The 27,977-nt window shown below is 35.0% G+C and overlaps 1 protein-coding gene across 8 annotated transcripts in view; it reads left to right on the plus strand.

Moving 5' to 3' along the window:
- The window catches only part of PCDH7 (protocadherin 7), a 440,353-nt gene that overhangs the window by 51,398 nt on the left and 360,978 nt on the right, over nucleotides 1–27,977 (plus strand). The window contains exon 2 of one of the 8 annotated variants that reach the window (XM_055138573.1): nucleotides 17,756–19,562. The exons of the other annotated variants lie outside the window; for them this stretch is intronic. Coding sequence (XP_054994548.1) covers nucleotides 17,756–17,833 — 78 coding nt within the window. The 3' untranslated portion in view covers nucleotides 17,834–19,562. Of the gene's footprint in view, nucleotides 1–17,755; nucleotides 19,563–27,977 lie in introns of those variants that run through there. 8 annotated transcript variants of the gene reach the window in all.

Below are 27,977 nucleotides of genomic sequence, written 5' to 3' on the forward strand. Positions count from 1 at the left end.
AAGGGGGAAACGGTGAAGGTTTGTTTGTAAAAATCCTGATGAAAATCTTCTTTTCACTGGGGCTAAGAATCTTTAGTAGTTCTGCTAACAATCAGGCAACCTTTAGTCTCTCAGAGGTTCTGTGTGAAGAGAGGTGTTTAGAATTTAAGTACAACAGCAAAATCAGATCTGACGAATAAAGCAGATTTTGGCATCTACCTTGCAATTTAGAACACTGAACTGGACACTTGAGAAAATCAGGCTACTCAGAAAACTCATATTGCTTTCTATGAAATAAGCCTGAGCTGAAAGGGAGAAAAAAAAAAAAAAAAACCAAGCCCCATTGCACTGAAACCATCAAAGGCGCTGGTAAAATTCCAATTTGGGTAACTCATTTCCTGCCCTGCTTTGTTATAACTGTGTCAGTGAATATGAAATTCACTTTTGCTTCTTCGGAAAAGGTTGTGTAATAATCTTTGTCATTTCCCCTTAATGTAAGGATACTTAGAATCAAAAATATTATACAGAATAATTAATAATCAGTGAATCTTATAATTTTTCTCAATGAAACATTCTTGATAGGGAAAAATGGTGTGGCTGCCGTTCTAAACCTGATGGCCTGGTAAAATTGAGGAAATTTTAAAAATGTAGCAACTGTATGTGATCCCTGCTCTGAATCTACTGCTCAATTTTGCAATTGGGGTTTAGTATTCCTGAATTGATGGGCTACCACAATGCATTTTATTAACAGGATCAAGTTACATTTGCTTCTTACTGAAAGTGTCAAAACTTTTTAAAATAGATAAAATCATGTCACCAAGAGAAGGGGAGAATGGAAACAGTCTGAGTTGTGAAACATTTGGTTCTTTTTCAACTTTCCCAGGAAGCTCTGTTTGCAAAAGTAGACACGAACAGGAAGATCTCAGTCAGCTTGAATCAGAGAATTACTCTCTGAAACTCAGTCCCACTAAGGCAGGAAATTGACCTCACTAAATATTGTAAGTTAATGAAGGTTTTAGGACAGGAGTTTTTTAAGTAAGAAAAGATCTTAACAAACATGCTTTTGTCATTTATGTTGTCAGTGGGGATTCATATCAGATGCCAGTGGGTATATATATATATACATATAAATGTATACATATATTTAATATGTGCATATTTTGCAGTTTATGCATGATTTGATTTTCAATTTCTGTTACTCTATTCTTTCCCATGTATCTTTACATATCGACTTGCACATTCTCTTAGTAAGATTAGTATTTACAACACAAAAAATAAGGATAAATAGATGATGCTTGCTATGGACCCAATTTGAAATAAAGAATCATGTTACACTAACTCTCTAAAGTTAGATAACAGGGGTAAATTAATACAGTTTCAGAGGTGACCATCATATTTAGGTCACTTTATAAGAATGTCACTTTGTTTTACAACCATGTCAATCTAATATTGATTAGTGATGATTTCTGATTCCACTTTCATACATTACTTAAAAGAATTAAAGTTGGCGAGTCAAATGGATGAGAGTGGAATGAATATTTTTATAGGAATGATTGGCAGGCATTTCCTTCTGATAGGTATTCTTCCAATGAAGTAGAATGTGCAGCAAGTTGGGTGTCCATGAAGATGGAGAATGAGTTTTGATTTTCATGTATATAGTTTTTGAGGCTCCACTTGCAGAGTTACAGGCGTGCCAGCATCAGTTCTGGACATGGCTTCCAGGGCAGAACCACATCTGCCTGAAGGATCCGGTGGACTTGGCTGCAGTGTAGCCCCCTTAGGCCCTGGCTGCCAGATCAGGTGCGGAGATACTGCCGAGCTGTCACTCCGGATGGTTTCCTGCAAGTCAGCTATCTCGTTCCCATCTGTGTGGATATTCTTTCATGCTTTTTTTTTTTTTTCACTGCTCGCCTGGCATGCATATCTTTGTCTGATAAGCTTCAATTTGGCTTTAAGTCTTCCTTCCTAGGGCTTGTCTCAAAATAAAATTCGCCTTTGTGTGTGTGTGTGTGTGTGTGTGTGTGTGTGTGTGTGTGTGTGTTTTCCCATGAATTGAGCTTATTATTCTGTAATTTCTCCTTTAAGCTTATTAGTGTCATTTTAGATGTTCTCTGTCTTGTTTTTGAGGCACTTATTGTGTTAAGATCCACAATGTTGTAAGTTTGTTTGCTTTAAAGTTTAAACAATAACAAAACTATGCTATTTAAGTAGAGAACTTCTTTTTTAATTTTCATTTTATCTTACTTTTTTTTCTTAAACTAAGAGGTCAGTTTTCATTTTCTAGCAGGAATGTAATTGAGTAGCTTTGATTGTTAATTTTCTGGTGAGCTATCCAGCAAAGTCAGGGACAGATTACATAGGTGATATTTTTAGTTCATAAAGGGCTTTTCTATAGCTAAGGCTTGATTATTTGTGCTTTGCTCCGTTAATTGGCGTTTTCAGCTATATTCTTGATTATACAGCTGAAATTTAGTCTGAAGTGTCCAATCCCACAGGCTTTGTACTGCAAAACACCCATTGAATTTATTAAGAGTGGTGTATTCATAATGGCTGCTGCAGCAAGCTCAGTGGGTATTCTGAGTTGAAAAATGAAAGGGCGGATGATTCAAGTACACCATTCTCTGATTAAAGAGCCATGAACAGCTTCCTTCACTTAAAGATTAACATCATTCCAGGCTCTGTTTTCAAACAAGCAATATTTGTTCTAAAAGTAGATCCCGCAGATATTGCTAATGTACCCAGTTCCAGTTGTACTCACTTGAAATAGTCCATCAGTTGTTTTTTTTTTCCCCTTTCAAGAGATAAATCATTATTGCCTTCATGTGTTTTGGCTGATTCCCTTAGTTAGGGGATTATGGTTTGACATTGGTTTATGACTTCCTGCTTCTTAAAAATAAGAAATAACGTTGCTACCCAATGTGTTTGTTATGGAAACAGTTTGGAGTGAAGTAAATGGAAAGAGAAATATGAAACTCAGGTGGGAATAGAGTCTTCGGGAATAGTAGATTGTTTCTTTTCTGATACGATCCTTCACTCCTAGAGTACTAATTGAATGTCAGCCTCATGATAATAACTCTGCTAGCATCAAAGTTATAACCAGAACTATAATCTGAGCTCTGGATGATTCTAAACTATAAAAGCATCAACATTCTACTAAATAAGTATGAAGTTCAAGTGGTTCCCTTATTGAAAAATGTCACAAAAGACTCATTAAATAATTATCACATGATTCCATTGGTTATTGTGGAAGTTTAACAATGGTTGAAACTGTGAGGACTTGAAGAAATAGTTTGTCTTTATGAAAAGTTTATCAGCATACACTTCATGGTTTCCTATTAGGAAGCTTCAGATATGACCTTAATGGCTTATTTTATTTATTTATTTTTTGTTTTTCCACTGAATCCAACAATTTAGCAGGTGGCTCAAATCTGAGCAATGGCAGTTTAGTATACAGACAAAATAACATGTGTCATCTCTTTTTGGGGGAAGGTCATATCACAAAGCTTCATTTGAAGCTAATATATCACTGGCAAAATAAGTTGCCCATATTTGTAAATATATCAAAAATGTTACTTGGTCTTCCTATTGCTACCAGATGAAAATATCCCTTTATATTTCATCTATGTAACTGAAGCTTCTTACTTTGTATAGGTTCATAGTTTTGTCTTAGCTTAATACACTTGACTGTATTCAAACACTTCTACATCTGAAAAATGACCATTGTTAAATTAGGATTATAGTGAAATCCAGGAGTTTTTCGTCACTGTCAGCACTACAAAACAAGGCCATACAGGTAGTCCTTCGCATTCTGGGATTTAATCCAAAAGCACTTTACAATTTGGCTAGTTCCCTTTTCAGAAAGACTACTTGGATTCCAGGTCTGAGTACCAATATGTTCTCAGAGAAGTCTAGTATTCACTGAATTGTTGGAGGATCGGATATTAGTCAGTTATGACTACCTGGTATCTAAAGCCTATATTTAATTTATTTATGTTTATATATTTAGATAATACCCAGTTATACTGAGGGGTTACTCCTGTCTCTGTACTCAGGAATTACTCCTGGAAGTACTCAGGGTGTCATATAGGATGTTGGGGATGAAACTCAGGTTGGCCGCATGCAAGTTAAACACCTTAACCACTGTACTATTGCTCAGACCCCAAGGTCTTCATTTTACATAGACTATTTTGTTCTTCCTGGGAGAGAAACCTGGAAAACCTATACACATTAATGTGATTTTCACTTATTTTGCAGAATACATTCAAGGTATAATCAAGAAAATATTTTGTAGTTGCAGAATTTTAACTATTCTCACTTTCCATCACTAAGAATTAGAAGGAAATAGATGACTATTTTTTTATTTGAAGATCTATATCATTGTATAAAAGAGAATTTTATAAAATAAATTCTCTTTTTTTACAGGAGAAGTCACCTCCCTTGTTGTTATCAGGCAGCCTGGAGGTGCCACAAGAGATTCTCAGCCAACTGAGCTGCTGTTTTAGAAAATTCTTAGTACAAATTTGCTTTTCATATAGAGTTCACATAACAGTATGAAAACAGAGGTTATTGGGCTTTTGGGGAGGGGGATAAAATTTCATAGATTAAAATTTTTTATATCCAAGTTTACAATACGTTGCATTGTTAAACCTCAAATAAATATTTAGTTAGCCCTCTGGTTGTAGTAAGAGAAGTGAAAAATATATTCTCTGAAATGGAAAACCCATGGAACTGAGTCTTCGGGAATGGACTATAAACTCTAAAGCACAGTGGGGAGAGGGAAGAGAAAGTAGCACTGTGCTTTTCAGTTTAGGTTTAGCAATGCAACGTGTTGTAAACTTGGATATAGAAAATGACTCCAATTTCTTTTAGGGATTACTTTCTAACATTTCTCTGACTTATAGCATGATTTTCCTTTATTTTTTCTTAATCCATATCTTTACACTTACCCAAGAAGGTATGGACCTACTTATTTCCCAAATGAATACTGTCTCCCATTTCTCCCCATTATGCATTGTATCACGTATCACTGTCATCCCGTTGTTCATCAATTTGCTCTAGTGGGCACCAGAAACGTTTCCATTCATCCTTGTCACAGGCTAGTGCAGCCCGATGGCAAATTTGGGACTCTTTCAGGTCAGGGCAATGAGGACCATCATTGTTACTATTTTTGGCATATCGAGTACGCCACAGGTATCTTGCCGGGCTTTGCTGTGAGGGCTGGATATTTTCGGTAGCTTGCCTGGCTCTCTGAGAGGAACGAAGGTTTTTGGGGTGGCCTCTAGTCGCATTGTAGAGGATTGGAACATTGTTAAGAAAGAAAAGTTTGCATTGCAAATAAGAAAACCCAAGCTCGATGCCTTATGGATCTTATGCTTCACTTCTTTTTTCTTCTATGCATTACCAAATAATCCGTCTTTGTATTTAGATATGCATGGAAATCTAGAATAATATAAACCTGGTATGTCAAACCTGTATAGTATTGAGTATAAATTGAGATCAACACTCAATCATTTCAGTTCTACAGAGTGCTAAAAATTGATTAGTGAAACAGAAGCCGTTCTTAAATCCAAGTCAGCAGATGTTTGCTGAGTGCCTGCCATGGCACTTGCTTATGGAAGTCAGGCTTCCCCAGTGGAGCCAAGCAAGAGGAACCACTTTCTCGCACAGAGTTTGTCTTCCACATTATGCTTCACTCATGCAGTAATAGTTTTATTCATTAACCAAAAATTCTTAATAACCAACTCTCAATCATGGACTAGTCTCAGTACTGGATATATAAAGACAAAAGCAAGACTCCTATTCTCACCAAGCAGTGAGACCGAACACTGTGTTGTTCTCTATGGATATATTCAGACTATTATCTCTCCCTAAGGGCTGGAGTGATAGCACAGCGGTTGGGCGTTTGCCTTTCACGCGGCCAACCCAAGTTTGATTCCTCTGCCCCTCTTGGAGAGCCCGGCAAGCTACCGAGAGTATCGAGCCCGCGCGGCAGAGCCTGGCAAGCTACCTGTGCATATTGGATATGCCAAAAACACTAACTAACTAGTGCCCGCTCGAACAAATCGATGAGCAATGGGATGACAGTGATCACAATGATCTCTCCCTATAGCTTATTCACGAATGTCACAAAAGAAATACACAAACATTGATAGTATTACATAAGCTGGCAAGTGAATTTCCTTCAGGCTTATTTTAACTTTTATATATGCCTTTTGGCTGGGCTCACAAGTTACATGGATTTTTAAAAGGATCAAAATTTAAGTGTAAATTTATTAGACAGAGTCTAGTAAATTTGACAATCTCTACCTTTATTCTTTTGTTTTATTGACTTTAACTTGAATGAAATCATTTTTACTTGTCTAAGTCTGTTTCTGTCTAGTAAGGAAGTTGAAATTGATCATGCCTTGACTTTGTGGGCCATCAGAGAACCATGACATTCCAGTGTATTGATTTTGTGGTGTTAAAGGGTGACAGATCTAGTGTTAAAGTGCCAAGAGAGAATTGGGTTTCAGATTGTACACCATAAGCAGTCTTGGCTTTTGCTGAGGCATGACTAGCTTTTTAAAGTAATGGAAGGAATTGCAAGTGTTAGGTAATTTTTACTGCATAAACTTGGGAATATTACTTTCAGCTAGAACTGTGCAACCATGCAAATAGGGGGAAAGTCAATTTCACATGTAGTAAACACAGATAATACACATGTGCACACATGTATACATATTGTAAGGTATGTATGTACCGGGGCTGAGATCTCCAAGCCTGCTTGGATTGGGACTGGGCCTCTTCCACCTAGATTCACCATTTCCCAGTAGCAAGGTGGTCACACCCAGAAACTGCCCCCGGTGCCGTGTAATTACATCAATGACCAACATCCAGAGACTATAAAACCAAGTTCCCGAAAGACATCTTATAGCCTAGTTCTCCCTCTTGGAGAACCTGGCAAGCTATCGAGAGTTTACTGCCCGCATGGGAGAGCCTGGCAAACTCCCCGTGGCATATTCATATGCCAAATACAGTAACAATGATGGGTCACATTCTCCTGACCCTGAAAGAGTCTCTAATGGGGCACCATTGGGAAGGAGGAGTAAAGAGAAGCTGCTAAATTATCAGAGCTAAGACGAATGGAGACATTACTGGGCCTGCTCGAGAAAATCGAGGATCAACGGGATGATAGTGATAGTGATAGTGATAGTGATGTAAGTATATATGTATTTCAAAAAAGTATGAATATTGAATAATACTTCAAGTCTAGGACTGAACCTGTCAAGAGATATGTCATTTCATGTTTTGTATGTTTCTTGTAAATAGCTGAGATTTTGTTGTCTTTCACACTATTTTTTATGATCAATATTTTGCACATTTTCTGTGTGCTTCCATTCAGAACATGCTGCAGGATATGAGTTATAATACCCACAATTCAGAAAGGCCAGAGGTCTACAAGTGTAATGCTGGGTGTTTTTTGCTACCCTTTGGGACATAGACTGCTTGACAAGCACATTCTAATAGCTTCTATAGACATGAACTGAAGAAGAGCAACTGTGGTGATTTTTCAGTGTCCCATTTTCCTCAGGATTTATTCTTTTTTTATTTAATGACCTTTAGTGAATGCATTGAAAATAGCATTTTGATTATATGATTATTGTGTGGGAAACCTCTACTGAGCTAAGTCCAAGTACGTCTTTGGAAACTAATCAGAGGTGCACCCAATTCATTGACTCCAACCGATCCATCATACTCATCTTTTAATTTATTTCCACACTTTATGCCAAGTCCTTATTCTTAAAAAAGACTCTTACCTGCATGGAAGAATAGAATGTATCTTATAATGTATGTTTGTTCCATTTTTTAACAACATAAGTATTTTGCTTAAGCAGATTTTCTAGGAAGTGACAGCTTTGAAAAATTGGACACAGGAGTCGCTGGAAGCATTTCAGTTCCAGGCAATCTAAATAGTGCAGAAGGGGAAAATGAAATATCACCATGCTTTAAAGATGACAGTTTTGTCAAAGATTCCCTTTCATTCTTTGTCTTAAAACAAATGGAGTAAATCAAGTATATCTATTCAAAATATGCATGTGCACTCACGGAGAAGCACACCTTTGTGGAAGTGTTTTTTTTTTCAAAGACAAACAAGAGAAATTTCTTTTAAAAAAAGGTATTGTAGGTCAAAAATATGGCATTTTCTAGGCTCCCTGTTAGTTTTGAAGATTTTGAATTTACAGAATTTTACAAGAACATGGAGGAGTAAACCAGCTTCAGCCTTTATTGCCATCTAAATTTATCATTATGTAGATACATTAGTTAGATATCATAAAGTTCTTGGGAAATCAATAATACAATTATGAGCTTGATCTACATGTATGTGAGAGAGGTAACAAGACTTTGCTGCCTTTTTGAAAATTACTAAGAAAGTTGTTGTGTGTTCAAAGTTATCCCAAGAAGAAATATTCATAACTATGTATGTTCACATGTTAGAAGCTCTTTGTAGCCAGGACTCCACAATGTATAAAAATATCAAATCATTAATTGTAAATCATTATTGAGACCAAATAATGTTACATGTCAATCTGACCCCACTGAAAAATACATGAATTGTATCTCCACACTGAAAAAATGCTGAGGGGTGTTGGAAAATATAAAGTATGTTTGGATAACCCTCCTTTGAAGAATGGTTTTATAGCTAACTGAAGTAGAGGAAAGTCTTGTTAAAAGTACAGACACTTTAACAGCCCTGTGATGAAACTCTAAGCTTATAATCAAAGCTGCTATTATTCAGAATTTTGATTTAGAGCAAATTTAGAGCAAATTTCTCAGTTCTAGGGTCCCTTCTTTGTTAGTTGGGCTAATGAAAGTATTTACTTCCTGGGAACTATTGAACCTAAACTGAGAGCTCATAAACACTCAATAGAACGTCAATTATTATGAGTAACTGGAAACACACATTAAATTTCCAGTTAGAGAAGAAATTTTAAAAAGCAACAATGGTGGTAATTAAGAAGATGAACTAAAAACTCAACACTTGTAGCTCATCTGTAATATATCATCCTTTTTATGTTAGAAAGTGATGGTATTCTTTAAAAAAAATCATAGCAAAAATACAGATTCAACAGGACTGAAGACATCAGATCTAAGCAGCAACCACTGAAACTTTGTAATGTGTCTGTCACGTTGACAGATAGGCATGGAGTGGGGGTGGGGGTGGGGAGGGAATCTGGGAATACTGGTGGAGAGAAGTAACACTGGTGGAGGATTGATGTTGAATTGTTGTATGCTAAAATGCAACTATGTAATTTTGTAAATCATCACTCTTTAATACAAATTTCAAATAAAAGAAAATACTCTGGAAAAAATAATGAGGGAGTTGGCAAATCAAAAAAATGAATGCTGCTGATTATTATTACATGTTTTATATGTTCTAAGACGTATTTTAGGGGTTATACCACAAGGAAATAACTGATAGTTTTTGCCTGTTAAGTTCCACAAAATAATATTTTGACTTACTTCTTGTTCTCAAGTTATTTTATTTAGGTAATTCTACTGTCCAAACAAAGTAATATTACCCAAACATAGACAGCAATATCCTGGAGACAAATGTTTCTTTTCATCATAATTTGTTCAGCATTGTCTTTTGCAAGAGTGATTATAATAGCAGTGGTACCTTCAGAATCATCTTTCATTTGATATTCTGCATCCATCAACCCCACATTAACATGTTTTATGATTTTTTCTCTTATCAGAGTTGTGTTACATATGCTATCTTTGAATCATTTGAATCATACTGCAAATCCATCCCATGTAAAGGATTCATTTGTTTTATATATATTTTTTCTTTTTGGGTCACACCTGGTGACGCCTAGGGGTTACTCTTGAGAATCAGGAAGCACTTTCGGCAGTGCTTTGGGGCCAAATATAGGATGCTAGGGATCAAAACCCGCTGCGTACAAGGCAAACACACTACCCACCAGTACTATCTCTCCTTCTCCTGGTTCATAGTTTCTAAAGTGTTATCTATTTATATATGTTTCTTCATTTTGGGTATTATTAACTTAATTATTAAGAGCATTGTCATTTTTATCAATGCTAATGGGTATAATAGTTTGACTTTAAATCTTAATATTCCTCATTATTACCTATTTTTTTAATTCTTGGAAACTGACTTATTTTCATTGTCTTAGTGAAGCTTTAACTTTATGTCATGTCTAATATGACAAAGGCCACTTCATTAAGCTCTTCATTTGCCTTCCTCTGTAATTTTCTGGTGTCTCATAATATGTATCATAAAAGAAATATTCTGGTTCCATTAACAGGAAGTGAGCAGAGAACTAAAAGCCACTTATTTGCAGCACATAAAATCCTTATGATAATTTGGTAGACTTTAATTAAACTAATACATCACACAGTACATATAAGATAAAGGAGCAAGAAAAAAGGCAATCTATTTTTTTCTTTGTTAAAAAGCCCCATATGGCTTTTTGATTAGGTACTTTAAGACTTATGCCATATTGTAAAATGTAGGTTATACAGTTCTTTTAGCACACACCTGTTTTAAAAAGTTGTATGTGACTTTTCTATGGACTACCCCCAGCGAGATGAAATAAAATTGGGAAGAAACTTGACTTTTTTTAAAAGTAATTTTTATTAACTTTTATTTTCCAAATTGTTCAACGTAAATCTAGCTCATGCATAAACCTTCATCTTAGAAAATATGTTTTGGCATTTAACATATTTTGCATTGATAAGCTTACTGACATTATTAATGCAAAATCTTCTCTAAATGAAAGGATTGTCTATGTAATTTATTTTTCATCCATTTTTCTGCATTTCATAGCTGGACTATACTGAATAGTTTTAAAATTTAAATTTCTTAATTATATTCTTCTTTTTCTAAGTACCTTATACTCAAATTCATGTATTTAGAGACAATTCTTATAATTTTTGGGTAGGTAACCCACTCATTTTAGAGTGAGGATATTTAAAACCAATCCTAAGTCAGCACTGTTATATGGAATATATCGTATTGGTTCTTTAGAACCCAGTATTATCTCTAATAAATGAATATTTAATTTTATTTTATTATGATCACACACACCTGACAATGCTTAGATGCTTAGGGGTTACTCCTGTCTCTTCACTCAGGAATTACTCCTGGCGGTACTCGGGGGACCATATGGATGCTAAGAATCGAACCTGGGTCGGCCTGTGCAAGGCAAATGCCTTAATTGCTATGCTATCACTCCAGCCCCTAAATGAATATTTTAGTAGCACTGTAGCACTGTCATCCCATTGTTCATTGATTTGCTCAAGCGGGCAGCAGTAGTAGAGAAAAAAAATCCGATGACATTTTTTCCCTCTAAACTTACTTATTTTGGGAGCAATAAAATAGCTCAAATTCACAGGTTCAATATCAATTATTGACTGCATGGTTCCCTGAGCAAGTGACCCCGGAGCACTGCGCCTTCAGTAGCTTTTGAGCACTGTGACCTGTGATCCCTACATATTTTTCATAGTTAGTTATTAGTGTTGTTTCTTTTTGTGTACTAAAAGTCAATATTTCAATGTGATCATATTAATCCTTAGATTAGTAATTTATTATTTGTGAAATCATTTGTGAAAAAATTTTTCCCTAGAAATTTCTAATGATCAGAAAACATGAGTGTTTTAAACGTGATCTATCACAAATCACATAAAAAACATATCAATTTAAACTCCATTTGCTCTCTGAACCAGAGAGACAGTGCAGGGGGTGTGGATGTGTGCTTGCGAGTGTAGGACCTGTTCAATCCAACGGAACAGAAGGCGCCCAGGCAACATCAGCAATAACCCTGGAGGCCCTGAAGCATTTCTATTGTGATACTGGTAGTTCCAGGTACCCCCGAGCTGGAGTAGCGCCTCATCGTGAGTCCCTAGCATTGAATCTCCAGGCCTGATTGGTGGGGTATGTCTGGAAACAGCCTTCAGATTCCTTCTTGGAAGATCCTGTCGCCCACTAAATTTGACATTGGTTAATATCCAAGGGCCCACATGATTACTATGTCAATTCTGACACAGTTAATTCTGACACATTTTGTAGGTAGGAGATTTTTTGGCTGGTTATGGAAATTTGGTTCAATCACATATTTACTTTCTTCAAACCTGAATTAATTCCTCGGATATTTTATTTTATGTCCTTGTTATAGGATGAAACTTCTAGTTTATCTATCACCTACAAACACTTTGACTGCTTTCAGTTCTTCTCTGTGGGGGTGTAAAGCTCCCCAAGTAGCTCTCCATTTTGCAGGCACACTATTACCATTTCAGTGGCATTTAAGTACAGCCGAGTTTACTATTCATTTCATCAACTCATTAACATCCAGTCCCCGCTTCTCTTAGGCAGCTTATTACTTTGGCACATGTATGCTTCTCAGTACTGATTTTATTTCCAAAGATGGCCAATATTATGGTCTGAAGAGGATAATGATGTTTTCATTATTTTACATTTTTATTATGAGATTTAGCAATGGGAATGCGTTGATATTTAACTTTGGCCAAATGGGACAACACATTGTACATTGGGCAGAGCACTGGACTTGCACACAGCCAGTCCTGGTTCAATCCTTGGTACCCCATGCAGTCCCCAGCCCACCAAGAGTGATCCCTGAGTGCAGAGTCAGGAATAAGCCCAGAGCACCACTGGGTGTGACACAAAAACAAATTAACTAAAAACAAAATTGCATTAACTTTGGTCAAATGTAATTTGAAATTGAAAGATAAGATCTATTCTACTTTTTTTTTGCTTGTATACCTAGTAGTCTATTTGGATTGGCCTCTCTCCTTTTCTGATTTAGAAAGACTTATTCATTTATATATTACTTTATTAGCAAACAAATGATTAATTAAGACATAGAAGACTTTAAAGTTTGCAGGAATACTCAAATAATTATATTAGTTTTAACAAATAATTATTTAGATTGCAAGCTCTGGCACTTGAAAATGACCAATGTCTTTGGGCATGTTATAATTTAGAACGTACAGATCAATTTTGTTCTAATTTTTAAGTGTATCATCAGAAGTAGAGAGGTACTTACTATGCATATGACCATCACTTGTTTGAATACTTGGTGCTACATGTGCTGCTCAGCTTGGCCAAGTGACATTTCTGAGTACAGAGCCCTAAATAGTGCCTGAGCTCTGCAGAGTGTGACACAAACACCCTCTGACTCAAATAATGAAGTATCACATCAGTCTTTTTAATGTAGGTGAGTTAGGAAACATAACATCTCATGATGGAACCAAGTAGAATTATGGTTTACCAAGGAAATCCATGATGTCCTGATTTCATCTGCTATTTTCTTTTCAACTTTGCCTTTCATTTTGAATGTGATTTCCTCTTTTCCATCATGGATTCCAAAATTATCATCATTTAGAAACAATTTTTAGGATAAATTAGTCACTGAGCCTTCTACTCATTAGCATTGCCACCTGTATCTTTTTTACTCGTTAGAACTTGCATTTTTAACTCTTTGGTTATTTTTCTTCTTAAAGTTAGATACCAGTTTAAGTGTAGCACCATCGTCCCATTGTTCTTCAATTTGCTCGAGCAGGCAGCAGTAATGTCTCCATTGTGAGACTTGTTGTTACTGTTTTTGGCATATCGAATACACCACGGGTAGTTTGCCAGGCTCTGCAGAGCTAAAGTGTATATTTGTATATTTCTTTAAAAGACAAAACCAATAAATATGTTTGCTCAGACACCGGACGTTCTCATGTGGCTTTCTATTTCTTTCCATGCCTTCTGCAGTATCTCTTATGAGATTGGCGCTATAACCTTTAATATTTTTTCTGATTCTTAGAATTCATGAATCAAAGTTATTCAATAAATACTGATTTCTTGGCCATCCAGCCTAAGGAATTCTTTCTGTAGGAACTAAATTATTCATACTCTGAAGTTAGGGCAATGAACCTGCATTGAGGTATTGGTATAATAAAATCTATCTTCTCCCTTTTCATAGCCTAATCAGTTCAAACTAAAAGGCTTTAATCCCAATCTAAAAAAATGTATAGTCTTTTCCTTAAGTGAGTTCATAACTTTAATTGGCAATTGTGTGTTTGTACCTGCACATACACATATGCGCATTGACACATGTAAGAGGATATACATTTCACTTTCTTTGAATAGAATTGCTCTGATTCATTCCTTTCCTTTTTGGTCCGCTGGCAACTTAGAAAATTTTCAGGTGTGTTGCAATTTTCACCTATGTTAATACCTATGTATTCATAAAAGGAATTAGTGAAGGTGAAATCCCAAGTATGAAAAGTGCATAGACTTCTAAAACTGAACTTCCTAGCAGATTAACTTTTCAGGATGTAAAAACAAACAGTAATTTTCAATTGTTAGGGGACAGGCCAGTACTGTAAGAAGGTTTAAAAAATCGCTAGTTTAAGAATTTTGCTTATTATTTGTTATTTGCAATCTCAAAATTATATTTTTTATGACTCACATTTCATTGATGAGTTAAAAAATAAATATCAAAAGAGTTCATTTCCGTCCCTTTGGTGAAGAAATAGAAACTGAGTTAGGTACATAAATTGATAGTAGAAAGTGTTCCAAGTGACTTGATTCCATATGTGTGTATATGTGTGTGTCTCTGTGTGTGTGTGTGTGTGTGTGTGTGTGTGTGTGTGTGAGGGAGCTAGAGAGAGATAGAGAGAGGGAGAGAGAGAGAGGATGAGTAAGAGAGAGAGAAAAGGAAGGAAGTAGGGAGGAAGGGATGGAAGGAGGGAGGGAGGGAGGGAGGGAGGACAAAAAGAGGGAAAGCAATGCTGCCTGAGTGATAGAACAACCGAGAACTGAGAAGGTTGAAAGGTTAACAAAGGCTTTGCCTTGCAACTTCATCTGAATTAGCCCTGACTGAAAGATTGGTTTGGTTTGATTTACTGGAGCCTGTCTCCTTGGTGGCAGTAATCGGAAAATTGCTTCCAGGGCCATTTTAATTAGCTGATTCAAATCAAAACAAACGCATCCTGGTTCAATCCATCTCTATCCTGACTCTCACTAGCAATAGTTTTCAGAGTGGTGATTATAAGTAGTTCTCCTGAACTCAGCAAGCAATGTGAAGTGTGCACTTTTATTTTTTAAATTTATTTTATTTTTATTTTTTATGAGTCGCCGTGAGTTACAGCTACAAGCTTGCATATTTGAGTTTCAATCATATGATGATCAACCACCCATCCCTCCACCATGCACTTTTATTTCTAAACATTAATTAGCCCTGAATGTGAAAGAAAGCATAAATATATATTTTTTGGCTTTAGTGATAGTGTATATTAGCTTACTGATGATGTTACCCAATACATCAAAGTTTAAAAAACTGAAAACTTAAAAACTCAATACTACTCTTAGAAAGTTAATATAGGAAATAAAAGTGAGTTCTGTACGTTGGTAACATTTTAATAAATTTTATTACGCTGCATGCAGTATGGTGACTACATAACTTAAATTAATTCTATTTTTTGCTAGACTTTTACATGAAAAGTAGGTCAGGACTTGCAAATAGAAAAACCACATTTTGACACTTTTGATTTTCTGCTTTTGAATTATTTCACTTGCTTATGGATTTATTAAAATATTTCATAAATATGTCCATAAAATATTTTGGAGGAAAGAAGATAACTACATATCAAAAATTCAAAAGAGAAATTAATAAAATTTAATGTGGGAACTCAATTTAAGAAGAAAATACAGTTGTAAAATCATGTTATTGTGATTAGAAAGAACTGTTCCATGATCTAATACTTTGTGAACAGTAAAAATCCAAAGATAACCACATGATTTAAAAATATTAAAATTAGCATAATGCAGTACTGTGATGTGACAAGTTATGAAATTTCCATAATTAACTCTGGGTGAACATGTGTTCATTCACTAGACCAATTTTCATTGAGGGTAAACTCTGTGCTAACACTGAGACAGAAGCAATAAGCACAATAGTCATGCTGGGTACCCCATGAAGCACATTATGTAGCTTTGTATAGCATAGGATGTGAACATTAAGTTAATGACTTCAGAAACTAGTTTAATATTTGACAAATGCCTCAACAGCATGTCAAATTGAGTAAGAGTGCAATCTAATGTAATCATGACATGTCCTATGCTACATGGCTATAAGCAGCTTTCACATTAAAAGAAAGATCTGAAGCTTTTAATCATTTCGTTAACACCACTCTATAGGTAGTTTAAAAATAAAATCTGTGTAATCTAGTTTCTATATAATAAAGTAAACCAATCCATTGCAAAATAAACTTAGTTTTTAAATCCTGAAGATTCACTTATTAGCAACTTGGTAAATGTGGACTGTTTACATAATTGGCTTGATCATCTCAAGTTATGTGAACTTTTAAAGCTACTAGAAAAAAGGGAAATATTGCCATATCTATTCATCTTTTTGTTTATTTGTTTGTTTTTGGACCACACCTGACTCTGCTGAGGGCTCACTCCTGCCTCTATATTGGGGCTTTCTCCTGGTGGTGCTTAGTGAATCATATGTGTCTCGGATAAAACCTAAATTGATTGTGTGCAAGCAAACATCCTGTTCATTGTACTATTTCCCCAGCCTTCTTTATATTCTTCAGGAAAAATAAAAATTATTTAAAATATAAAATACATTGCCTACCTGCTTGAATTCATATTTGATCTATGATCAAAAACAATTAAGTATTTCCAACTTGTGAATATGAAAAAAAATAAGTTAGACATTTTTATACCTATTTTCCTGAAATGATTAGTCAACAGAAAAAAGTATCAATTACTTTGATTTTCTTTTCCTATCCATTATTGAATTGGGTATTAGGTGAGATTTTCCTCTTCTCTGGCTTTAATTTTTCTGCATAAATGCTTTGGGTGTTTTCTATGGAAATTATTTATTATCTTTCTGATAATAATCAAAGTTACCAAAATTTTTACTGACCCCAAATGTACCATGAAACTAGAACCTGATGCATGCTGTGTACTTTAGACACTGAGAGCAGAAATCAACTTTTCAATTAAGTTCAAGGTCTGAGACATATTTAGCACAAGTTAAAATTGGCACGAGCACCAAATTATTTGGGAAGATTATTTATCATTTTTATTTGTTCAAATCAGCTGCAGATTTGAAAAACACTGTCCCCTTTATCTGTCATCATGACTTTTAATGAGAAAAGTAATTTATCCCTGGCCTGTACATGACAAACCATTTGTTGACAGCATGCAAATGGCTCACATTTTAACAAAAAGATAGTAAGGAGGTATCTGATGAGTGAATTTGGAGGAGGCTGCATAGCTCCCTTGAAGGGTGTGAACACTGAGATCAAGCTCAGGGCCAAAAGATCTAAGGATGTGTGTCTTGTAAAATACAATGACAATCAAATTACCATTTCATTCATATTTGTGTTGGTAACATCCACAAAGTCAACACCTTACCCCACCTCATCTTTCTCTAGGGAACATCTCCAAACTTGGAAAGCTTGAATTTTAAATAATAATGAATACAATGTTTCTTTTACCAGGCAATATTTCTGGTGAGAGATGCCATCTATGAGATATGCAAGATGTATTGCTTCAGATGCCCCAGTGTTGTTAATTGTAGTGGGCACTGTTATGGCTCTATAGCTTCAGAAAGCAGTTATGGCCATTGCAAATACATCTTAAAGAAGGGAAAAGTACAATCAGCCAAGATTTTTATCCAAACTTTGGAACTAGGCTGGCAAAACCCTTCTCACATCCCTGTAAAGCAGACATATATTTTTGTATTTTTTATAGGTGGACACAGAACAGACCACGAACCCCCCTGGCCACATTGAGGAATCGTGTAAAATGAATGTATGTGCTCGTAAGTGAAACACATGTACTGTTCCAACTCAAAGTGTTGGATACTAATGGACCTGGGTTAATCCTGTGTAAAAAGAAATTGATTCCCAGGGGCCAGGAACACTAGCTGACTAACATGAAGCTCAGATTGTGAAGAAAACCAAAAATGGCTTTAAAATACAATCTCTTCAGAAAGGAATCAAACTATACAAACAACTGAAAAAAATCAAGCTCTCAAAATGGATTAAAGGAGGGATGTGAGAGAGGTTTTGCAATCTTATCTATTACTGTGGAGAAGCAGAATCAGACATTGTCATACTCAGGAGTATGAAAAGAAGAACAGGAAATCCTTTTTCTACGGTTTGCACTTGAATGGATTCAAGCAAAGGGTGAAGAAGTGTATCATGTTACTGTTGATAGTTACTAACATGGAGATTTGTATAGATGTGATTTCATTTGCCTTGCTTGAACTAATTGGAGTGTTATGTCGAAATCACCTGAGCCTGTGCTAGATCAACAAAGAAAATGGAAATGTATACCTCAGGACTGTGTTTCAAGAAAACTTGATTGTTTAATGTAGGTTTAAGAAGGCACTAGGATAAAAACTACTGCCAATCAGGGAAACTGAGAAACTAGGAAACTTGAGAGAAAAAATAAAATTTAGATAATTCTGACACTTGTTGAAACATAATTTATAATAGTATAAAAGCAGAAGATATAGTATAGTGCATTGTATCTCAGACATTTTATGCAATTTCTGATTGAATTTAAGGTAAATCACATAAGTGTTCAAGGAATGTATGGCCATTATATCTGTAGGAAATTGGCCTCTTAAGTTTGTGATCCTATGCATTTATGTATGCAGGGGAGGGCTTTTAAAAATTATTAAGTATGAATTGCATGCATGAATTGCACTATAGTTACTTGCCCAATTGAAGATACTGTATAAAGTCTAATTTTTGTACGGGTGTGATTGTGTGTGTATGCTTTTGTATGTATGTCTCTATAATTGGAAGGAGGTAAAATTTAATGGCTAATGTTTGCACTTTGATTTGTTACCTAGAATATAAAGAGGTAAACTGTCTTAAGCCATTTCATACATGTTGCTATTACTAAAATTTATTATTCACAAAGGAAGCGATTTGAAAACAGAATGACTACTGCAAACGCTTTTTCTAAGTAAATATGAGATATAATGCAATAAAATGATTTAAATGAGGGTGGTACCAGTCTCCAAAAATAATGAGAGTAGGAAGCTGGAAAGAGAGTTGGGAAGTCATAGACTCCTCCTCCAGGCTACTTCATTTAGTGACAGAGGATGACAATCCTGGATGCTCATTTAGAAGAAACTTGGAAAATATTTGTGTTGTCACTATAACATAAAACCCTATCAATAAGTCACACTTTTAAGTGTATATTCAGCTTAAATTATGTAACACATAATTGTTATTAAAATTGTTAAGATAGCAAATATTTAAAACAGATTGAGATATATATTTTTAGTCACCATGTGCCATAACAGTTTTGGAACTACTGTTTTTTGGTATTTGTATTTATTTATCTTTATCTCTTGCTGATTAACTTTCTAGTTGAAATTTTTACCTCTTCTTTCTATGTGACAATCAGCTAAAGTGGGGTACCAATATATAACAGAGATTTGGGTCTTTATTTATGCTTATGACTATTAATTGTAAGCCTACGCACTGTATAATTCTACTGTATGGGATATTTTTCTGTGATCAAAATAAAAATAGCTACTTTATAAAATGCGTGTGTTTACTCTATATTTTCTCTTATATGAGAGTCATAAAATATATTTGAGTTGTAGATTTTTAGTATCTATTCTTCTCTGCCATTATAAATTGAAAAACAGTGTTCCATGTAGTGACAAAAAGGTGGTTAAGAATAGTTCTGAACATAAGGGTCCTGGACAAATTCTGTTTAACTTGGTTAGTAGTCTTGATGTCAAATTTTAATAAGCATCTAAAAAATTTGACCCTGCGGATACATTTTTTTTTTTTGTCTTCAGGTGCCCAATGATGCGCTTGAAGTGCACAATTGATTTCAATTTTATTTCACTTCTTAATTTCCAAGAGTTTCATAGCTATAAAATATTAAAACATTTCATTTAATACTGATAATATTATCAGTATTATTAACATCAAAACATATCCCATACTTTTCCCCACTTACATAGACCCCACTTCCACAAATGCCTTTAGATCAAGTGTGAAAATCAATTTTCATCTGTCATTGTTCCATCCTGAGTTTAGCTTACTGGAGATATGTAACCAAAATACAAGTTATAATAATCAGGAATCAATAGATCCCTCTAAGTTTAATTGAACCAATTGACACCGTTATACAAAGTGGTTCTATCTGTACTAGAGGAAGCCCTTTATGTCTGCACTGACATGAGTGCACTTCTTGGAAGAATATTAAAGTGCTAGAAACAGTTTTTCTTGCTCTTTACTACCCAAGGATTGATCAGCACATGAAGGTCTCAATCACTTCAAAGGTATTTCTGGACTTGGATCAGCGTGGTTGGGTTCAGAGAAAGAAACACTAGCCCCATGTTTATTGCTGTGGGCGCTTTCATCTAATAGTAATTCCCTGCTTAGAGAAGAAGCAACCAGCAGAGGTATTCTGTGAGTGTTATAACGTTACCATTACAGTTTAGTCACAAAGTGCATCATACAGAAAAATAGTACTTTTATTTTTCTTTCCTGCTTCTATGCCAGCGGGGAAAGGCCAGCAAACCAGTAGGAAACAAAATAAAAGCACTTACATTGTGTAGCTTCTTTTAAATTTTTTTTTTCATGGAGGTATACTGACTTGCAAAAATGCGTCCTTTTCATATTCACAAAGTTGTTATAGATAGGCATCAATAGTCAAAGAACTGGCAACACAGAACTTTAAACTTTTCCTTCTCCTCTTAAGTGAGCTTCTTTTCATTTATGGAAGTGATTTGGACAAAAAGATTTAATTTTATCAATTTATTCTTTATTTTACATGATCAGACATTTAGATGGGAGAACTGCATACTTTCACCTACTCAACCTCTCCATGTCTGAATATTTTTAAAGTTATCTTTTCTATCTTTTCTTCTGGCCTCCATTTATTAAAATAAGCAAAAAGCGCTATAGAGAGAACTCTTGGACAAGGCTTGTATCTTGCATATCACCAACTCTGGTTTGATCCTGAGACCACATAGGGTCTTCTGAGCATCTCCAGGAGTGATTCTTAAACACACAGCCAGAATTTACACTGAACACAGCCTGGTGTGCCCTCAAAATATCAAATAAATGAACTAATTTGATTTAACAAGAGTAAAGCTTAGGCCCTCTCCCTAGTGCCTGTGGAAAGCAGTGGAGCAAGATGAGTAAGAATTAGTAATTGAGAAGTTTCACTCTGAATTAATCATCAAATTGGATTTATATGACTAAATTCACTAAAAATGCCCCCACCAAAGCATTCAAAAATATTATTGATAATTAAAATACTTTTTATTTCCTGTTTTTAAATGGTATTGCATTTTCCTATTTTAACAATATAATCAAACTGAACTGATATTCATATTTCTTTGATGGCTTTTAAAATCAAATTTTATGAGTATCATCTGCTGTGCGGGTGATATATAAATTAATAATTAATGAGTCCATTCTTTATTAAGTAGTCATATCAGTGTTTCCAGGCAGATGCTAGTACTGTCAGGACACTCATTTAAAGATTAGAGAAAATTTGATCAATTTGTCAAGCTTCAGAATAAGATGTGGAACTGGACTTTGAGATCTTGAACTATATTGAGTTCACGTTCATCAGGTGGGTGTAGAATGAACCCTTTCCCAAATAAAATGTATAGACAACTTATTCTCCAACCTATTTAGACCTGGCTTATTATAATAAGCATAACCATAGTGGATCTCAGAAGTTGCTATTCATGACCTAAAAATTCGGTCATACCTTAAAATCAAGGGCATCTCCAGTAATGAACTTTGTATGAAGGCACTTCCATTTAGGTAATCACAAATTTTAGCATATAAAATCTTTTATCGTTCCATTTTGGTCTTGAATTGATAGCCATAAAATTTCCCATATGTATGTATTTAAATATCGTCTTTTGCTCTACTTAGCTGTCTGAAATTTGCTTACCCAGCCAAGGGCCCCAGATAGATGGGGGATTTTTCTCTCTGAGCTCTGACACGAGTCTCAGAACTTATGTAGTAAATTCTATTACAATATTGGGGTACAGATTAAGTTCTAGAACTATTAGAAATATGTGTGGGTTTTTAGACCACATATTTATTAACCTGAGTGTGATAAAATCAGCACCTCTGAATTAGATATGAAAGGTATTTAGAAGTTTTAGCACATAGTCCTGTTGAATAAACCTGTAATAGGAATTCAGCCTAAGTACAGTAAATAGGGAAGAAGAGAAACTCTTCTTCAGCTTGTTTTGTGGGTTAAAGGTGCTACATATATATAGGTTTATGTATATGTATATATAAAATTTTTTACCCTTTTTACATGAAGATTTTGCTGCTATAATCTAAGTGGACAGAATAAAATCATGAGTGCATTTTTGAACAGAAGTACAACAGGCTAATGAGAACTGTAGTCCACAGGATAATTATTTAAATGACCCATGCCAAATGATAGTATATCACAGCTGAAAAAGTGTACAAGACATGGAATTCCTGGTTGACTGGGTTCATATACTTACAAATGGTTGACCTTTATATGCATTGCATTTTTTGTCTATACTGCTTCATGATACGATGAAGATAGTAACAGTATATAATAGTATATACCCCATAAAGTAGTTGTGATTCTTACATGAGATTTATGTAGGCACTATGAATAAGACATAATTAGAAGGTCAACAAACACTGACAATTATCAAATGATTATTACTGTTTTCATAATTTACTATGAAATTTAATGTTGTGGTTGCTTATGGAGATGTTAATGAACCAAAATGAACTCAATATCCCTGTTGTCACATTAAAATAAAGGCACCTTTATAGGAAATGTAATGACAGAGATCAGAGCTCACAATATTTTCTCTTTAGTATGGCTTGAAATTCAGGAAAATTGTTCAGGTAGAGAATCTCTAGGGAAATTCATAAGTTTCTGATCTGCTATAATTCAAATCTCCAAGTTCTGTGAGCTGTAATTTTTTTCAAGAATAGACAAGTGAAAGGAAGCTGTGAAAGTTGAAATCAAACCTTTATCACAATTCAGTAAGAAAAGTTGTCAAAAAAGTCATTCTTGAAGATCTTTTTATCCATCTACAATTAAGGGGAAGAGACTCCATCTGATTATGAGAAGCTTAAAGATTGTGAAGCCTAAGATAATAACTTATTTATCAGTTATCATAAAAACTAAGGGCAATGCTGATTATGATAACTAAAATATAATCTGGTAGTTATTTTTGTAGACATTTAATAAGTATCTAATCTATGTGATAATGGTATTATTTTCAAAGTTCAGCATGAAATTGATAATATGCTTATTTATTAGATGATATGATTGAAGATATCAATGGAAATACAATAGATATTATTTCACTTTATTACTGTCATCCCATTGCTCATCGATTTGTTTGAGGGGGCACAAGTAACGTTTCCATTGTGAGACTTGTTACTGTTTTTGGCATATCGAATATGCCACAGGTAGCTTGCCAGGATCTAACGTGCAGGTGGGATACTCTTGGTAGCTTGCTGGGCTCTCCGAGAGGGATAGAGGAATCGAACCCAGGTTGGCCACGTGCAGGGCAAACGCCTTACCCGCTGTGCTATCACTCCAGCAAAATCAGTGGATTTCACATTAGGTACAATAACTGGCTAAACATATTTTAGAAAATAAAACAACCTGATTTTATATATTTTTTTCTATATCTTGGGTTAAATATATTAAATAGTATTTGTGACAGAAGAAGATGTAGGCCTTCGAATTGGCTCTGTTTTGGGAGAACACCTTAAAGTTATTTGAAATAGTAAGAAAATTATATTGTGGTTTCATATCACGGTATAGGGACTCAGTCTGTGAAAATAAATAAAACCAACTGTGGGCTTTTATTTGATCATATTCAATCATAAGTTCTAAGTTTTAATAATTTTTACATTTTTTATGAAAGTGTCGACTAATATACTTTCATGGTCATTTGTCTTTCCATAATAAATATTTGTACACTATTTTGTGTGAATTTCTAGTGAGGAGTGAAAAATAATGTGATTAAAATGATTTTTAGACAATGTTTTTTGAGATGTTACAGGGAGAAATGAGCAATATATATTACTTTATATATATATATAGCCAGTCTATATATATATGTATATATATAGACTGGCTAGAAGATTAAGATCAGGGACATCTCACCCAGTTGTCTAATTGATACTGTTCAGTGAAAATTCTGTCTCTGCAGCAACGGAGTCGAAACTAATTTTTCTTCTCTCTGTGTCTTGCTGTTAAAGGTAGGTCAGCAAGATTTTTTTATTGTTTCCCCATTGTCAAGCCTAAGAAGCAGAGAGATGGTGTATGTGTTCCAGAGAGATCAGAATCTGGCAACCTCCTGCTCAGACTTTTCAAGTCATTCGGTCTGGTGCTCTCTCTCTCTCTCTCTCTCTCTCTCTCCATCTCCTTAATGATTGACTATTGAAAACCCCTGCATACATATTAAACATCCACCATATTTTTGAACCCCAAATAGAAACTTTATTGCTAAGTAATTTAAAAAATATATTCATGTTAAGAATGACGCAGATTGTATTAAGAAACATTTAAATGATCATGTGAACTTTCAAAAACATTGTTAACAGGGACCAGAGATATAGTAAAGCCAGTAAGCCTGCTACGTTGCACTTGGTCAAACTGGATACTATCCCCCGCACCATATATGGTCCCCCAAGCCCTTCTAGGTGTGAGCCCCGAGCACGGAACTTAGGCTGAAGCTCTGAACACAGCCACCACTCAAATATCATACGTGTGCGTTTTATTTTTACTCGTTTTTTATTTATCATGATTCAAGTACTGTTTGCAATAATGCTGACATTTGCGTTCATCACTTACAGTTTCCTCATCCAATCCCCCAGCCTCTTGTATGAGGTGCCCCCAAACCCTCACACACATTTCTCTCCCAGTTCCACCTCTGCCCCTGATCTCAGTTTAAACTCCAGAATCTAGAATTTGTTAGCAATTGATACAATTGGTACCCTTGTTTTGAAACTTTTAAAAATACAAATCCTTTCCTGAATCATCCTATAAGTGCCTCATCTTTTAAGAAGAATTTTGTAAGAATGTTTATATAATCTTATTTTTAGAGAGATCTATTTAAATGAATACTGGGAATTTCATAAATACCCATAAATAAAAACAAGGACCTTGTTCTGGTTTTTTTTTTTAATTTTCAGGGAAAGCATTTTTAATACCAGGAAGAAATCAAATCCATATTTTTACACTGGGCCCTCTGTAATCATACACTCTTGTTATTTGAGATTAGCATGAGGATTAAAGAGCATGAGTAAAGGATTATAAAGGAGTGGTTGCCAAGTTTAAATGATACAAAAACTTAAAGTAATATAGCAATCTATTTTATGCAGAATGTTCTTGATACTAGTTAATTGGCAGTTTAATTAGTGTGATGTTTCATCCTGTGAGTTAAGTCACTGGGTGCCCCAAGGGTCTATGACAATAATGAAGGATAAACAAAATAAAACAAAAAAAAACCAAATAAAACCTGAAGCTTGAGAATTGTTGATGGATATCAACAATTTTTTATACTAAGCAATAAAAAGCATTACTTTTTTTCTTTCTAAGTCAAGAGAAGTTTTTTTGAAAGGAATTTTTTTTATGGTATAAAAACTCATGAATTAAAGAGCTACCAAATGACTATGTGAACAATAATGTCAAGTGATGTACATTTTAAAATCAAAGTGACCTCAGATAAATGCCTAAAGGATTTACTTGAGTAAAAAAAAATGCCTCTCACAATTTTGAGAAAAAAATATTTATTATGATGATCATATTTTTGAATAATCATATGATTCATAGGACCTTACTAAAGGTCACTGACTTGCTTACAAAGGGCTGCATTTTAAAAAGTCACAATAGAACTCAGCCTTTGGATAGGCCTGAGGGGTGAGGGTGGGGTTCTACGTCTTAGAACTAATTTATTATGTGCATGACATAAAAGGGGTCTCACAACCCTCTCCCTTCCCAGTGAGAATATATCCAGATTATGTCTGTTTGTCTTCATCACAAGAAAGGGAAGGTTTTGCCAAACCAAAGGAAGTCTGCCAGCAGATCGGCTCTGTCTTTCACAAGTGCAGAAAGAATGGCCACTGTAGTTATGAATACTGGACTCTACGGCACCCCTAAACTGCTGGAAGAGTTCTTATCTTCACTGTTGCATTGCTGATACTTCAGAGCATGCAAAGATAAAATATTTTGAGTGGCTGACTAATATCCCTAGATTTTGTCAAGTTTTCTTTCTCATGCACTGAAGTCTGTTGGCTGCTATTTCATAGTGATATAATTAGACTATCCATTTCCTCTGAAGTTTGCAAGCTACATTAGGTTCAGAGGGTTTTCCCCTCTCCCTTTTCAAAAAATTGTTCTGTAGCTGCTTTTGGCAGCTAATGTATGGATGCCATTTATAACATAACTTTGGTTGTTATGGCTCTTACAGATATTTTATTGTATAGAGAATTGTTCTTATGGAAAACTTAAGTCACTTATACAAAATTTTTTAAAGAGAAAACCATTTAGCTATTTCTTTTCTCTTGACTTTCTTATCTGACAAAGTAATTTAAATTTATGCCTTTTCATTTACTAGAAAACTTTTGGCATGGTAGAACAGAGATTATATAAAAATTGGAGCAGGCTTATAGTACAGCAGGCAAAGCATTTGCCTTGTACAAGGCTGACCTGGGTTGAATTCCCGGCACCCCATATAGTCCTTTGAGCCTCATCTGTAGTAATCCCTGAGTGCAAAGCCAGGAGTTACCCTGAATAAACTGGGTGTGGCCCTAAAGCAAAACAGACAAACAAAACAGCAACAACAAAAGAAATTAAATATATACAGCATATATGTGCTATATAAAAATATAAATATAAATAAATTAAAATATAAAATATATATAGTCACTTTGATAGTACGTAATCAGTTATAATCAGTTAGGCATTGTTTTCTAAGAGATAGTGCAACAATTGCCTTGATTGTGGCCAACCTGGGTTTGATCTCAGCATCCCATTCCTGAGTACCACCAGGAATAATTCCTGAGTGCAAAGACAGGAGTAAACCTGAGCACCGCTGAGTGTTTCCCGAAAGCAAAACAAAAAACCAAGAATGACCACAAATATCTGTGATAACTTATATTTTTCTTTTTGGTTTGATCATACTTTCTGTTTTTGATATTATATATTCATTATGTATGTACATATATAGTGAATTGAATATTTATTGAGCTCTACAAAATACAGTGTGCTGGAGATGCTGCATTGTAAAATATTAAATCCTGGGTAGCACAGTTGTACTGATATCGATCTACTTATAGGTATTGGTATGCAAAACACACATTTTTCCTAATTGTAGGGGAGGGAGGGAGATTGGGTGGCACCCACTAAAGCTCAACATTTTCTCTTTGTTCTGGTGCTCAATAATCATTCTTGGCAGTGCTTGTGATACTATACGCAATGTGGGAGCTTGACCCAGGATGAGCTGTATGCAAGGCAAGGTCCTCCTCAACCACTGTATTACCTCTCCAACTCACACACATTTTGTTAGAGTGAGCATTCTTCTTTGTTAGAACATTCTTCTTTGTTACCAGAATCTGTTATAAATCAGGAATTCCTGTTGCTACCAAGATAAAGCTATAGCACAGCGGGTAAGGCATTTGCCTTACACACAGCCAACCTGGGTTCGATTCCTCAATCCCTCTCGGAAAGCCTGGCAAGCTACTAAGAGTATCCCGCCCTCATGGCAGAACCTGGCAAGCTACCCGTGGCATATTAAATATGCCAAAAACAATAACAACAAGTCTCACAATGGAGACGTTACTGGTGTTTGCTCAAGCAAATCAATGAACAACAGATGACAGTCTATAGTGCTACCAAGATAAATATGGGATATTCAGATGAGATGCCTACATGTAGTCAAGAATAAGAGGTCTGA

This window comes from Sorex araneus, chromosome 5 (genome assembly GCF_027595985.1).
Source record: "Sorex araneus isolate mSorAra2 chromosome 5, mSorAra2.pri, whole genome shotgun sequence".
Lineage (NCBI taxonomy): Eukaryota > Metazoa > Chordata > Mammalia > Eulipotyphla > Soricidae > Sorex > Sorex araneus.